The sequence below is a fragment of the Leptonotus elevatus genome, chromosome 6 (assembly GCF_054856555.1).
Source record: "Leptonotus elevatus isolate MCC_2025b chromosome 6, RoL_Lele_1.0, whole genome shotgun sequence".
In the NCBI taxonomy this organism is placed as follows: Eukaryota; Metazoa; Chordata; class Actinopteri; order Syngnathiformes; family Syngnathidae; genus Leptonotus; species Leptonotus elevatus.
In genome coordinates, this window is record NC_141244.1 from 5,985,201 (window position 1) to 5,998,163 (window position 12,963).

Sequence of the window (12,963 nt, forward strand, 5' to 3'; positions counted from 1 at the left end):
TACGTGTGTTGTCACAAGGCCAGATGCAGCAGCACTGTAAATTAAAATCTTACATTTCTTCACAGTATGTCAAACGCTTCCAGACAAGGCTTGGTAACTCAAAAGCATCCAAACATTCAATGGAGAAAAGAAGAAAAAGTAATTCCATTCATTAGTCAAACAGTAAATGTCCAATTTTCGCCAAAACTCTTAAATTCAGTTGTGACGCTGAATAAAGTGAGGAGTCTGGACTTTTGACCTGCTCTATGTTTAAAGTTCCCAGAGACGACTTCTATTGTGATTTGACGCTGTACTGTAAAAAAAAAAAGAAGAGAAAACTCATCTGACGGTCGTCGGTTCCATCCACCAATCCACTATGACAATATTAGTCCCATTAGCAAGAAATTCACCGCCCATTTGCTCCTAACACTGCATCATCATCATCAGTAGATGAATGACGGAAATTTGTTAAATTAAATACTGTTGTTTACAGTTGTTTACCTTGAAGGTAGAAGAGTTATACTGAGCAAATGAAAGGTTTTACAAGCAAATGAAAGGTTTTACAACATAAAAAAATAAAATAACAATAATAAATATCATTATTATTATTATTTATGTATTTTTTCCTTAACCCCCCACCCCCCAAAAAAACAACAACAAGGTTTTACAACCTAATTTGAGGAGGGAAAACCGGTCAAACTAGAAACAGTATAATTCAGAATAATATCTACAAAATACAAAGTAGTAACTGGAGTTGTATCTGAGTTGGAAATTTTGGAAGTGAGTTCATGACAATCAAGAGTCATGTCATGTCACTGCTGTTAAAAGCACATTTTATAATCAGTAGACTCAAGTTCTTCCAAAGAGTACAAGTTTGTACTGGCACAATAACAGTCTCAGTATGGATCTTTTTTCATTTAAAAAGCTTGCCTCATGTAGAATTACATTTTAGTAGGGGATTTGAACATAAAACTGAGTCCAAATTCTACAATGGTACAGCCAAATTTTTGACACAATCCATATAAAAAGCTTTTGAAACAAAAATCACATTTGTTGAAAAGGGAACACCACCAATGTCACATGAAAGCGTCTTTCGGACTTGCCAAGGAAGAATTAAGCATGGTTAAAAAATAAATAAATAAAAAGACTCTTGTGCATCAGCTTTGACTCATTTTCAAAATAGTTGAATCAATTAATATTTTCTAAGGTTTTTTGTTATTATTATTATTATTATTATTATTATTATTATTGTTGTTATTAATTAATAATTATTAAATATTTTTTATATTTTTAAATAAATTATTATACATATTTTATTATTGTTATTATTATTTATTAAAATTATAAAATATTGATTTGATTTGAGAAGTATGAATATTATAAAATATATATACATACATTTATTTATTTTTTATAATTAACAATTTAGGAATATAAGTAATGTAATAATGTTAATTAAATAATAAAATTAAAGGAATTAGTAATATAATACATGTTCACTTAACACACGGCTGTATATGTTATGACAAGCATGACATCAGGTTATGAGAATATGCACATTTTAATGAAATATAGGCTGCTGAATAGTTTGATAAGTTGCTGCTTCAGAGAAGATCTTAAGTGCTCTATTGTTGACAGACAGTGAAGCTAATGATACTTTGCTCGGTAGCACGGAATCCATCAAGATAAGACAAGAGACTGCTACTGAAGCGTGCCACACCACAAGGTTTTAAAACTGCTTGCCAACAAGTGAAAGCCCATCCTGCTGACGGTGCCAATCAGTTGCGCTGCTCCTTTTTTTTTCCTACCGCAGGTTCGTATCATAATTCACGTTGACTATATGATGCTGCTTTTTCATCTTGGAGCTCACACGTGCACATCGGCCAAGCCACAGCTGACGCCAGAGATGGAGCTACTGCAGGCAAAGAAAACACAACACACTCACTTTCTCCCCATGCTGTCTGCTTGTGCCTACCTCCAAACTTTAGTCTGTTTCTGATTATGTGATCATCCTTTGGGTTTGCCATCAGTCTTTCAGACCCGCAAGAGTTTTATTTTTTATTTTTTTTAATCTGGCCCCTAACCAAAATGTATTACATAGGAGCTTGTCTAAGCTGTGGTTAATTGTCGTTGTGGCCAGCGATAGTCCAACTCATCTTGATGTATGGCTTTTTCTTGAAAGTTATAAATATTTCCACACTATTTGTTACCCACATAATGGTGACTGTATTCTGCCATATACATTCATAGTGCCAGTCATTACTATGTAGAATCTGCGCTCCAAATATAATTATAATTCACATCATTAAAAATATGTAATTTGAATTATTCATGTGAGCTCACAGCTATATTTTGCTGAATACTCAACTCTGTTAAACCTTGCAACACTGTATTCCAATGTCCTCAGGGAACTAATAGAATTACGTTTTCAGTAAACAAGTCCTACATGTGGTTTTACTTAACTGTATTAACTAGCAATCACAAATTATATCAGTGTTGCCTGATGGAGTATATTATTGTCTTTAGGTGGTTGTAGTTTAGCAATATGTGATATATACAGAAACCCATACAGATAGACCTAAAGCATTATGTGTTTGTTTCATGTGAATATTTGTTTTATTCTGTGAAACTATGTTTCCAATACAATAAACACAAGCATAAGATAATCTTTAACTCATTTGCTCCGCCCCAAAAAACTTTGTATTTTAAATATTGCAATGGTCCCAAAAACGTATGTATATGTTTTTCAATGTTTATTTTTATTTTTATGCCAGAACATACAGAAAGCTTTGATGCAGCCTCTGGCCTAATGAGGACACTTAAAGCAATGGTAGTTATGACAAAAAACGGCTAGCAGGTGGCAGCAGAGTATAAGAGATTTTAGCTATATTCTAATGCTAATTGCTGCAAAACGAAAACAGATTTTCTGATGAGAGAAGAAACTCTAATCTTTCTTTTGGTAAGTTTTGTGTTTTTATAGCAATAGAACAGAATATTCTGTGGGCCTTGCAAAACCAGTCAAAATCCAGTAAAACAGCCGGGAGTGAAGGGGGTTGCTTCAGTGAAAATGATTGGGAGTGAATGAGTATTTTTTAACATTATGATTGTTTATTCTTTATAGTGGAGTAGTTGCCCGATTTCGGCACAGACAGTGTGGGTTTAGTGACAGTGTGAATGTCAATATGTCTCAATATGTACCTTGTCACATACTGGTGACATGGCCAAATTGTAGTCCACCTTTTGCTCAAAGACTTCTAAAATGGACTCCAAATCCCCATGAAGCCGAACAGAATAAGTAGTAAAGGAAATGGACAGATGGATTGGATTATAATTCTTCTTCTTTTTTTTAAAATACATTTTGTGACATAAAAATTGTGACTGCAACTTAGGGTTAGGATTGTCACTATATCATTAGATACATTTCAGGCCTCCTACAGCCTCCAATTCTGATCATCAAAATATGCCTACAAGCATGGTCAGTGACCAATAGTTTAGCTAAAGAAATCAGATTGTTTATTATACAATAAACATGAGTTTAAGTTGTCTGGGGCAAGCCGAGAGAAGAGGACAATTTGATCAGAGCTACTGCACAAGCATTGGGCATAGCCAATAATACAACAATTTGGAATGTCCTGAAAAAGAAAAAAATACTGGTGTACTGAGCAACAGACATCGAACGGGTCGGTCAAGAGAATCAACAGTAGTTGATGACAGAAATATTGTGAGAGCTATGAAAAATCAGGTACATGACTGCCAACCTCCTGGAGGTATCACAATCCACTGTTTGAAGAAGACTTTGAAAGAAAAAATACCGCAAACCCCTCATCAGCAAAAAGGATCGGACAGTCTGCACAGAAGTACAGAGATGAGCCACAAACGTTTTGGAACGAAGTTTTAGGAGACCAAGATCAACCTGTATCAAAGTGATGTAAAAGCCAAAGTACAGAGAAAGAAAGGAGCTGATTATGATAAAAAATCAATAAAGCATATCTATGAAGCATGGTGGAGGTAATGTCATTGCTTGGGCTTGCACAGCTGCTTGTGAAATGGGTTGACTATTGATGAAGTAAGTTATGATGGTGGAAGCAGAATGAATTCTGAAGTCTACAAAACAATTTTGTCTGGCAATTAAAACACATACACATCCAAACTAATCAGGATATGCTTCATCATACAACAAGATAATGACCTTAAAAAAAAAAAACACTTTGAACACAACAAAGAACTTCATCAGGGGGTAAAGTGGAAGGTCTTAGACTGGCTAACCCACTTGAGTTGTTCACCTACATTCACCACTCAACATGACAGAATTGGACAGGATCTGCAAGGAGGAATGGCTATAAGATCCCATATTGAAAAGGTTGTTCCATCATTCCCAAGAAAGACCCGTGGTTGTCAAAAAACGGGCTTCTTGCTCAATTCTGAGCAAAGGGTCTGAACACTTAATAGCCATCTCATAGTTCAGTTTTTCATTTTAATAGGCTAAATCTGCAAAGAAGTTCTATAATTCCGTTTTTCAACCATCAATAGGGTGCTGTACGTACGTTTATGTGGGAGGAAATAACTTTGCTGATTATTCAAAATGGTTGCAATATAATGGAATGGAGAATTCAATGGGATATGTATACTTTGTGTACCCACTTAATCTACTCAATTATAATTAAACATGAGTGCAGCTTGCATGAGCCACGGAATAACACACCAATTTGGTGCAGAATGCAGATGTAGATCCACAGACCACTTTCCTTGTACATAATTCACTGGGGGAAAAAGGAAGTTATATTTACTTAGTAAAGTTTTTTTCCCCACTCAGAAATTCTAAGAAAACTTTTCAAAGAGAGTTTTTGAGTACATTATGCTTGCATCGTAGTTTATCAAGAAAGAAAGAAAGAAAGAAAGATGAAAAAAGAAAAAAGAAACACATACTCAAGGGTTTAAGTTTATACCCACAGACTTCAGATTGGGAAACAGCCACTCTACCGCCTGAGCCATGCCACGCTTACCGTCTGTTGTTGTTAGTGTCTAGTAAAGTTGACCAAAAAAAACTTAAAAACTTGACTTATTTTGTTTTTATAATAAACTAATAATACACAGCAAACCGGTCAGTGTTACATTCCCAATGTTGGATCAAATATGCAGTAAGCAGTGTTATTTTAACATTGTTAGGATAAAAACTTACACTGTCAGAGAACATTTCCGTGAGTATTGAGGTGGATGTTGGGTGTAACCTGAATAGCACTACCTTGAGTGTTAAATTGACCACATCCTCATTTCCGTTGAATGAGAAACTTTCCAAGTTTCTATTTTCGACATTTGTCGACATTTCAATAGCAATATACATCCAGTTGTTGTTGTTGGGGAGGTGGATCAGTGCTAGTTTCGCAACCCTGAGAACGTGGGTTTGATCCCAGGTCAGCGTGACTATGTCAATTAAAAAAAACACTTTGAGGGCCTTGTAAGGAGGAAAAATGCCATACAAATATAAAAGTACCATTTATAAGAGTTTTGTGTAGTTTGTAGTTAATGAGTTAAATTTTTAACACTTTTTTTTTTAATTTAATAAGAATTTCCAAGTGAACAAACTTTACTAGGTTTTTATTTTTCAAGTAAGTATCACTTTTATTAATTTATTTTGCTGTAGCTGGTTTGTTTTTGCATATGCAGACAATTGTGTGATTAAAAAGTGCACCCCCCCAAAAAAAAACCAACAGAACAGAACATTGAGAAGAATGTTCTCAAGCAAATGACGAGGACACATTCTTCACTATTAATTTTCTTTTTAGGTCCACTGCAACATTTTTCTGTAAAATCTACAGTAAAAAAAAGAATTCAGCATTTTCTAATTTTTTATTCCGGGTGTACCTCGTCTACTGCCCGAAGCCAGCTGGGATAGGCTCCAACACCCCAGCGACCCTTTTGAGGAGTAAGCGGTTAAGAAAATGGTGGATGGATTTTAAAATGACATACTGTAATATTGATTTACAGGATTTACTGGAATTTTGTTATGATTTGTCTATCTATGTCTTGCCTAGTTTTGTTGTTTTGGCTTTGTGTCCTGTCTTGCTTGGTTTTGCTCGCTAGGTTTTGTTTGCACCTGTACTCGTCATCTTGTTCCCTTGTGTCATCCAATCATCTCCCTCAGCCACTTGTGTCTTGTCCAGGTGTCTCTCGGTGTCTCGTCCGTTGGCTTGCATTTAGGCCTCGTCCACACAAAAGGTTTCAGTTTCAATGTATCCTCACAAGTTTCTTACCGTTTAGGCAGTTCGTCCACACGATGGTGCGGTTTCGGAGCTTGAAACCGATCACTTTTGAAACAAGGCTCCAGAGTGGAAAGATTTCAAAACGCGCCCCGTACGCGTCCGTCTGGACACCATATGCAGGATACTCCTCCAGTGATGACGTAATGGTCGCAGCTCGATGACGACGCATTGTCGCAGATTGATGACGTATGTGCCAATTCTCGCATGACTGCGCGCGAACCATCAGTCTGTCAACAACAACCATCAGTCTGTCAACAACAATGGCGGACCTCCTTAGCTTGCTTATGCTTTTGCAGCAAAATATTTTGCTTCTTTATGGGGTAGATGCCACGGACTTCCGACTTCCGGATTCTACACATCAGCGCCATTTCCAGCCACTGCTGGCCGCGTTCCAACACTCGCACCCCCACCCCTGCACCCCCGAACCGGCTCATCGGCGGGAGAGCGTCTCGGCTATCTGAAATACTTCGGACACTGAGACAGACACTACACACTCGCAGCCTCGTCGATGGGAACGGGCAACCAAGGGGCACAAAGGCGGAAGCGCAAGTACTGGCACGTGGCCCACGCGTCGCAAACCGGAAACGGAAACAAAGTTGATGGGTAAAACCTGGAAGTCGGAAGTCCCGCCTCCTCTGTGGCATATAGTCCATTCCCACGTTCAACAAGCGGTGTTGTACTTGAATCACCCGCCTTTGTCACTTCTCCTGTGTTCGTCTTCTTCATGTTGTTTCGATACATGCAAAGCCATGTTTGTTCTGTAGATTGCAATAAAGTTAGAAAAAAAAGTGTTCGTCTTCTTCGCTGATTCTTCTTCTGCGCTTTCCGTTAACTCGCTGTGGCTGCGCAACAGCGCCACTCCAGACTTAGCATATATATATATATTACAGCCGTTAAACGTCCTCCGCGTCTTCTTTTGGACACATGCAAGTCTTGAAATGCTTCTGTGTGTACGAGATTTGTTTGAGGGATGAAGCTGGCTTTGCTTCCGTTTGGACGGTGCCATCATTGTCGTTGTTACCACTCTTGTGTTTTGTTGTTACTTTTTGTTTTTGGTCTTTTCAGAACTTTGTTGGTTTTGTTTATTTAGAGTTTTACCCAGCACACCTGTTAGTGTTTTTGTTAAATAAATTGTGTTCAGTATCCCATGCATCCCTGCCGTGGTTCTCCTGCCGCCCTGCATTGGGATCCTTCCCCACCAACTCACCGTGACAAATTTACTGGCAACTTTAGTTGACAGTAAATTCCTGTAAATTAGAAAACAATAAACTAGATTACATATACAGTGAATTGCTGTTTTCTTAAAAAAAAAGTAAACACAATTAGTAACTGTAATTTATTTACAGTAAATACTTATATTATACTTATGTAAAAAAATATATATACAGTAATCTACTGTAATCGATTTTCACAGTAATTAAATGGGATTTTACAAGAATTAGCTGGAAACTTTTTTGACAGTTATTTCTTGTAAATTCTACAGTCAATTTGTTACAGTGTCCATATACATCAGTATTGTATTGTATTGCCTTTGAAGTTACAACAAAATGTCCGTGGGTTAAAAAAAAAAAAGGTGAAAAATATCACTTTCTGCCTTTTTCATTGTGTTGTTGTTGGTGTTTTAACTATAACGTATTTCAATGTGAGGGATATAAATACTACTAACTTCATCTTATCTCTGTATGGGGGGGGGGGGGGTAAGGTAAAGCAATACAGTAAACTGTTTACTGTATGACACGCTGATGGTTGTACAGAAGTGCGCGAAGGCAAATACGTGCGTGCGCGCAAGACACGCACGCACGCACACTCACACCTTGGGATCTTACGGTGCGAGCCGGGTCGCTGGCGTCATGGATGGGCGGCGCGCTGACGGAGAGCGGAGGGTGTTTTCCAGCTTTAAAAGAACCAGAGACTGCCCCTTTGACAAAGCCGCGCTGCGTCATCGACCTGGGGAGACTCTTGGAGATCTTCAATGGGCACACGGCAGAATAACTCACCTCAGCCGCTCTAGTTTCTTGAGCAGCGCTGACATCCTCCTTCACTCGGTGTGCAATACTCATCAAGTTAATAATCCATTCATTATCCTATAATCCAAATAGCTATTTGACCCGTGACTTTATTATTTATATAGCGTGCACTATTTTATTTTATTTCTTTTTTTATTACTTCGTTGCTCATGCAGAATCTTATCCGGAGAAAGTTGCTCACCGCTTGTTGAATGCAGCAGGATACTCAGCCAGAGCGTCTCTTGCAAGTTCAGCTTTGAAGCTCCAGCCAGCGCGGAGTGGGGACTCCACTCGTTCAATCACCTAACTCGCCGCGATGAAATCTGCAGAAGAAGGTACCACCTTCCTCAATATCTCAGCTTGCAATATGTGATTGCAAAGCTTTTCATGCACCGTACGCAAACTTATAGTGAAAAGGATCACTTCAATATAATTTGTAGAAATTGACACGCAAATGAATAGGCTACTGTGGCATTAAGTACACCAATAATAAGTCTTTATTGTGCAAGGCAGCACTGTATTGTGTAAATGTTAACTCGGATATGGATTTATTGTGACATGCTTGTCAAACGAATTAAGCAGCATGGGCATCCTCTACCCCATTTGGTCTCTCCAGCAGGTGTTTCACATCTTCTTGTACAGTTTTTAGCAGGCTACGTTGCACTTAACCTCAAAGTAACTCAAATAATCATCATATAAAAATACAAAATATTATTGATTATCTGTACAGGAAGGTCTGAGGTCAGGCATCAAGCTACAAACTTTGTGCTTTGCTTTCTGTTCGTGTATGCTTCAGCCTGGTTTGAAAATGTGAATTACGTTGCCTCTTCTTCATGATTAATGCTGCAAAATTTCATTGGGTACACCAAAAGTCGTTGATAGTCTGCCTTGTGTGGTTTCCAGTGCTGATGTCACTGGCTTTGCGGATTTGGGATTTCATTTCGTCTTTGATATTTCAGATGAACGGGTGCGGGTTTTATTATTATTCATTTTGGCCAAGAGTCTTATAATTGTCAACAGATGTTAGTGTGTGTACGTGTGTGTGTGTATGTGTGAGCGAGAGAGGCATAGAATTGTGATGTGTCCGTTTAGGGATGCCAAGTGGCTTGCTTGGCAGGGAGTCATGCTTAACCACTCACAGCCTCAGCAGTATGCCGAAGTCTGCTTTATTATCACACAACTTCACAAGTCTGACACACAGAGCTAAAATCACACATCCTCTTGGGGTCTTGCCATAGACTGCACTCAGCCTGCGTAATGAATGTGGGCCCAGGACCCTTTTGCTCCAGAAGATACAGATGGCTTCTGTGGGCAACCACCTATCTGTCCCTGAGGTCCCGTCAGTCTTACCCCACTGTAGACCACAATCCCTGTGGATAAATATATTCATTCTTTAGGTATGCATGCTTGGTTGTGCTAAGAGTGCTTTAAGACCAATGGCATAATTGATAACATTTGTGGAGCGAAGATAGATATGAGTAAGGTTACAATGTGTAAGATAGTATTATTTATTATTATTTTTATTATTATTATTATTTTATTAAAGTATTATTAACTATGTAATAATAATACACATATTTACTAATAATTATTTATATAATAATAATAATAATAATAATTATTATTATTATTATTTTCTTTTTTTTTCTTAATGAAACTCGAATGTATAACTCATAGGATTTTAAATGAGCAAATGCTGATTTCTTTTTGTTAATCTGGGAGAGGAAACCTTTCAAATAAGACATAATCAAATAAAATAGGAAGAGCGAAAAGCCCCATTAGGTAAAGTACGGTGTGACAAATGCAGCTGATGTGTACATAAACAGAAGGGGAAAAAAATGTAACGGCTGCAACTCTTTGCAAAGTAAGTCAGGCTTGAAGTAAGGAGGTGTGTCACACTGGGTGGAGCGGGTATGTCATCTGGTGGGCTCGAGAAGAGCATAAACCAGAAAAGAAAAGCATCAGAGGAGATTAAGCTGGGACACACGTTTAGGGAAGTAGAGATGAGTTTTCAACAAGAAGAGCAAGAATTTGATTTTAGTTATATGTTTGAGCACAGCCAGTGTGTTTATCAGCCTCAGAAAGGTGAGTAATGAAAATTATTTGTTCTTTATGCAATGTAACAAAAGTGTAGGTTTTCAATAATTAAAATTCCAAGTTTATGTTTATCATTGCTTATGAGAGAAAGTGCATATTTTCAAATGAACAACTGAAATTATATGTATATATCATCTATATCATGCATGGCATTGCACTTGTGCCATAGTAACCTTGTGCAATGCACTGCACATTTTCAACTCGCACAAACAACATTTTTTGATGACCAACCTATATAGGATGTGGTTTGTGACAGATCTCATGTACTGCGGTGAGCAAATATAACAAGGGGAATGCCCTTGATTGGCACAATATACTCGTTGAGTATTCACCCTCATTGACAATGTTAATAAAAGACAGACATGAAGTTTACAACTGTTGATACAACAGCAGCTGGTTGGCAGAGGAGGCAAACCTACAAGGATTTCGCGTCTTAGTGTGTTGTCTGTTGTTGTTTATCTTGCACGCTCTCTTGTGCTTGCACCGAGTACGAGTGTGTGTTATGCTGCAACGGCCTCGCTTTGACTTAATCACAAGCTCAGAGCGAAGCGAGAGTGCTGTCAGATTTCCACAGGGGAGGGCCTAATTCACTCAGTGAGTGATGCAATCAATCAAATAAAGCATCCATCAGTCTCCTGCTGGATGGATTCCTGTAGTGTACATTTGACGGCAAGGAGTGCCAAAGAGAGTCTTAAATGAACGTATCCAGCAAACAGGCTGGCTGTGCAACTTGGGACTATACGGATGAACCACATATACAGTAAATGCTTTGAAATGATTGCTAAGCTTCTCCAGATGTTCATAGAATAAAGAAAGGAGTCAGTCTGTCGCTGGTAAGATTTGTATAGGGGTATTGTTTGCACATGTAATCACAGTTAATTATTGCTACAGTATAATGACTCGGGGTAGGTTAATCTGTTGGGCACACATGGTTCTATGTTGAAAATTTGCTTGTTTATTTTCAGATGCATTCAGCTACACACCAAATGTCACCCTTTCCCTTCCACTTGGGATGGGCAACCCATGTCTGGCCACTCAATACCACACCTTACAGTCCAGCCCAGTTATCTCTGTGACGTCATGCCACCAGACAGGCTACAACTTCCAAAATGAGAACCATGTAGCATCAGGTTATTACCTACCCCACGGCCTGACACCAAACGGGGCTCCAGCCCTGGAGAGTCCTCGCATTGAAATCACTACCTACAGCCAGTGCCCTGAGGACCAAGTAGAAGAAAGGAACTGTGACGAACACATCATCAAAAGAGGTGTTAACTCCATTGTGACACTAACGCTGCCCAATGCAGACGGCTACCGTGATCCCAGCTGCCTCAGTCCTGCGAGCAGCATTTCATCACGCAGCTGTAACTCTGAAGCATCATCCTACGAGTCCGGTTTCTACAACTATGACAACTCCCTACAGAATTCCCCCTGGCAGTCTCCCTGCGTATCTCCCATAGGGTCATCACTTTTGTCTTGCCCGCACGCCAGCGGCCCTGCGGCCTCCCCTCACAATTCGCCTTCCACATCCCCTCAGATCGGAGCAGTGGCTGAGGAAGGCTGGCCGGCTCAGCCGCGTGACTCCAGGCCTAACTCTCCTTCCCTTAGTGGAGGTGGTGGATGCAACAATATCAGCACAGCTGGAGTAGGGAAGAGGAAGTACAGCTTCAACGATACTCGTTACCACCAGACATCCTGTTCACCCCGCCAATCTGCTACCCCTTCCCCGCATGGCTCCCCTCGAATCAGCGTCGCAGATGAGAACTGGCTTGCCAATGCCAACCAGTACACAAACTCCGCAATCGTGGCTGCTATCAACGCTCTGACCACAGATGGAGTGGTGGACATGGTAGAAGGGATCCCGATCAAGACACGCAAGATGGTGGACCATTCGCCTTCCATGAGCCTCAAGGTGGAGCCAAGTGGTGAGGAGCTCAGGCGTGATGGGGAGATTATCCCCGAGGACTATCCTTCTCGCCTCGTTTTAAAGAAGGAGAACTACTGTGGAGGGTTCCTGGAGGTGCCCCAGAATCCCTACTCTTGGTCTAAACCCAAGCATTACCTCAGGTAGGTACCTCATGATTCTCTTATGGTCAGAGTCAAAGTCAGTCAAACTCAAATGGACAATTGATTTGGCATTAGAAAAAAAAGACAGAAAAATGTAAGATGATTATTATTTGTTAATGTATCTTTAGTTTTCTGTTTTAAATTAAATTAGTTTCCCTCTTCCAACACAAGCTGATTCCAATCAACAGGATCATTATCAGGCTTATGCAGAGATTGCTGATGAGCTGATCATATATCAGTTATGTTGGAGAAGGGAAACATCCAAAACCTGCAGGACTCCGGCCCTCGAAGACCGAGTTTGCCAACCACTGTTTTCGATGTTTCTGTACCTGATTCTAAAGAACAGAATCGTCATCAGGCTTCTGCTTCTGCAGAGCTTGCTGATCAGCTGATTATAGTAATCAGGTGTGTTGGAGTATGGAAACATCTAATACATGCAGGACTGATTGGGCAAGCCTGCACTAGAGCCAAAATCAAAAAATCTGTTTTGAGATCCAATATTTACAAGGGGATTGCATCTCTCCATAAAAGACAATTTGATACAGTTTTCGATG

At 39.4% G+C, this 12,963-nt stretch overlaps 1 protein-coding gene across 3 annotated transcripts in view; it reads left to right on the plus strand.

Annotated features, from left to right (window-relative positions):
* The first annotated feature begins 8,177 nt into the window (after nucleotides 1–8,177).
* Nucleotides 8,178–12,963, plus strand: part of LOC147171872 (nuclear factor of activated T-cells, cytoplasmic 1-like) — a 75,791-nt gene continuing 71,005 nt past the window's right edge. The window contains exons 1-3 of one of the 3 annotated variants that reach the window (XM_086078413.1): nucleotides 8,178–8,284; nucleotides 8,422–8,580; nucleotides 11,308–12,409. In XM_086078413.1, the coding sequence (XP_085934539.1) occupies nucleotides 8,562–8,580; nucleotides 11,308–12,409 (1,121 nt within the window). In that variant the 5' untranslated portion in view covers nucleotides 8,178–8,284; nucleotides 8,422–8,561. Of the gene's footprint in view, nucleotides 8,303–8,421; nucleotides 8,581–10,216; nucleotides 10,331–11,307; nucleotides 12,410–12,963 lie in introns of those variants that run through there. The other 2 variants (XM_086078414.1, XM_086078412.1) reach the window with 2 other exon arrangements.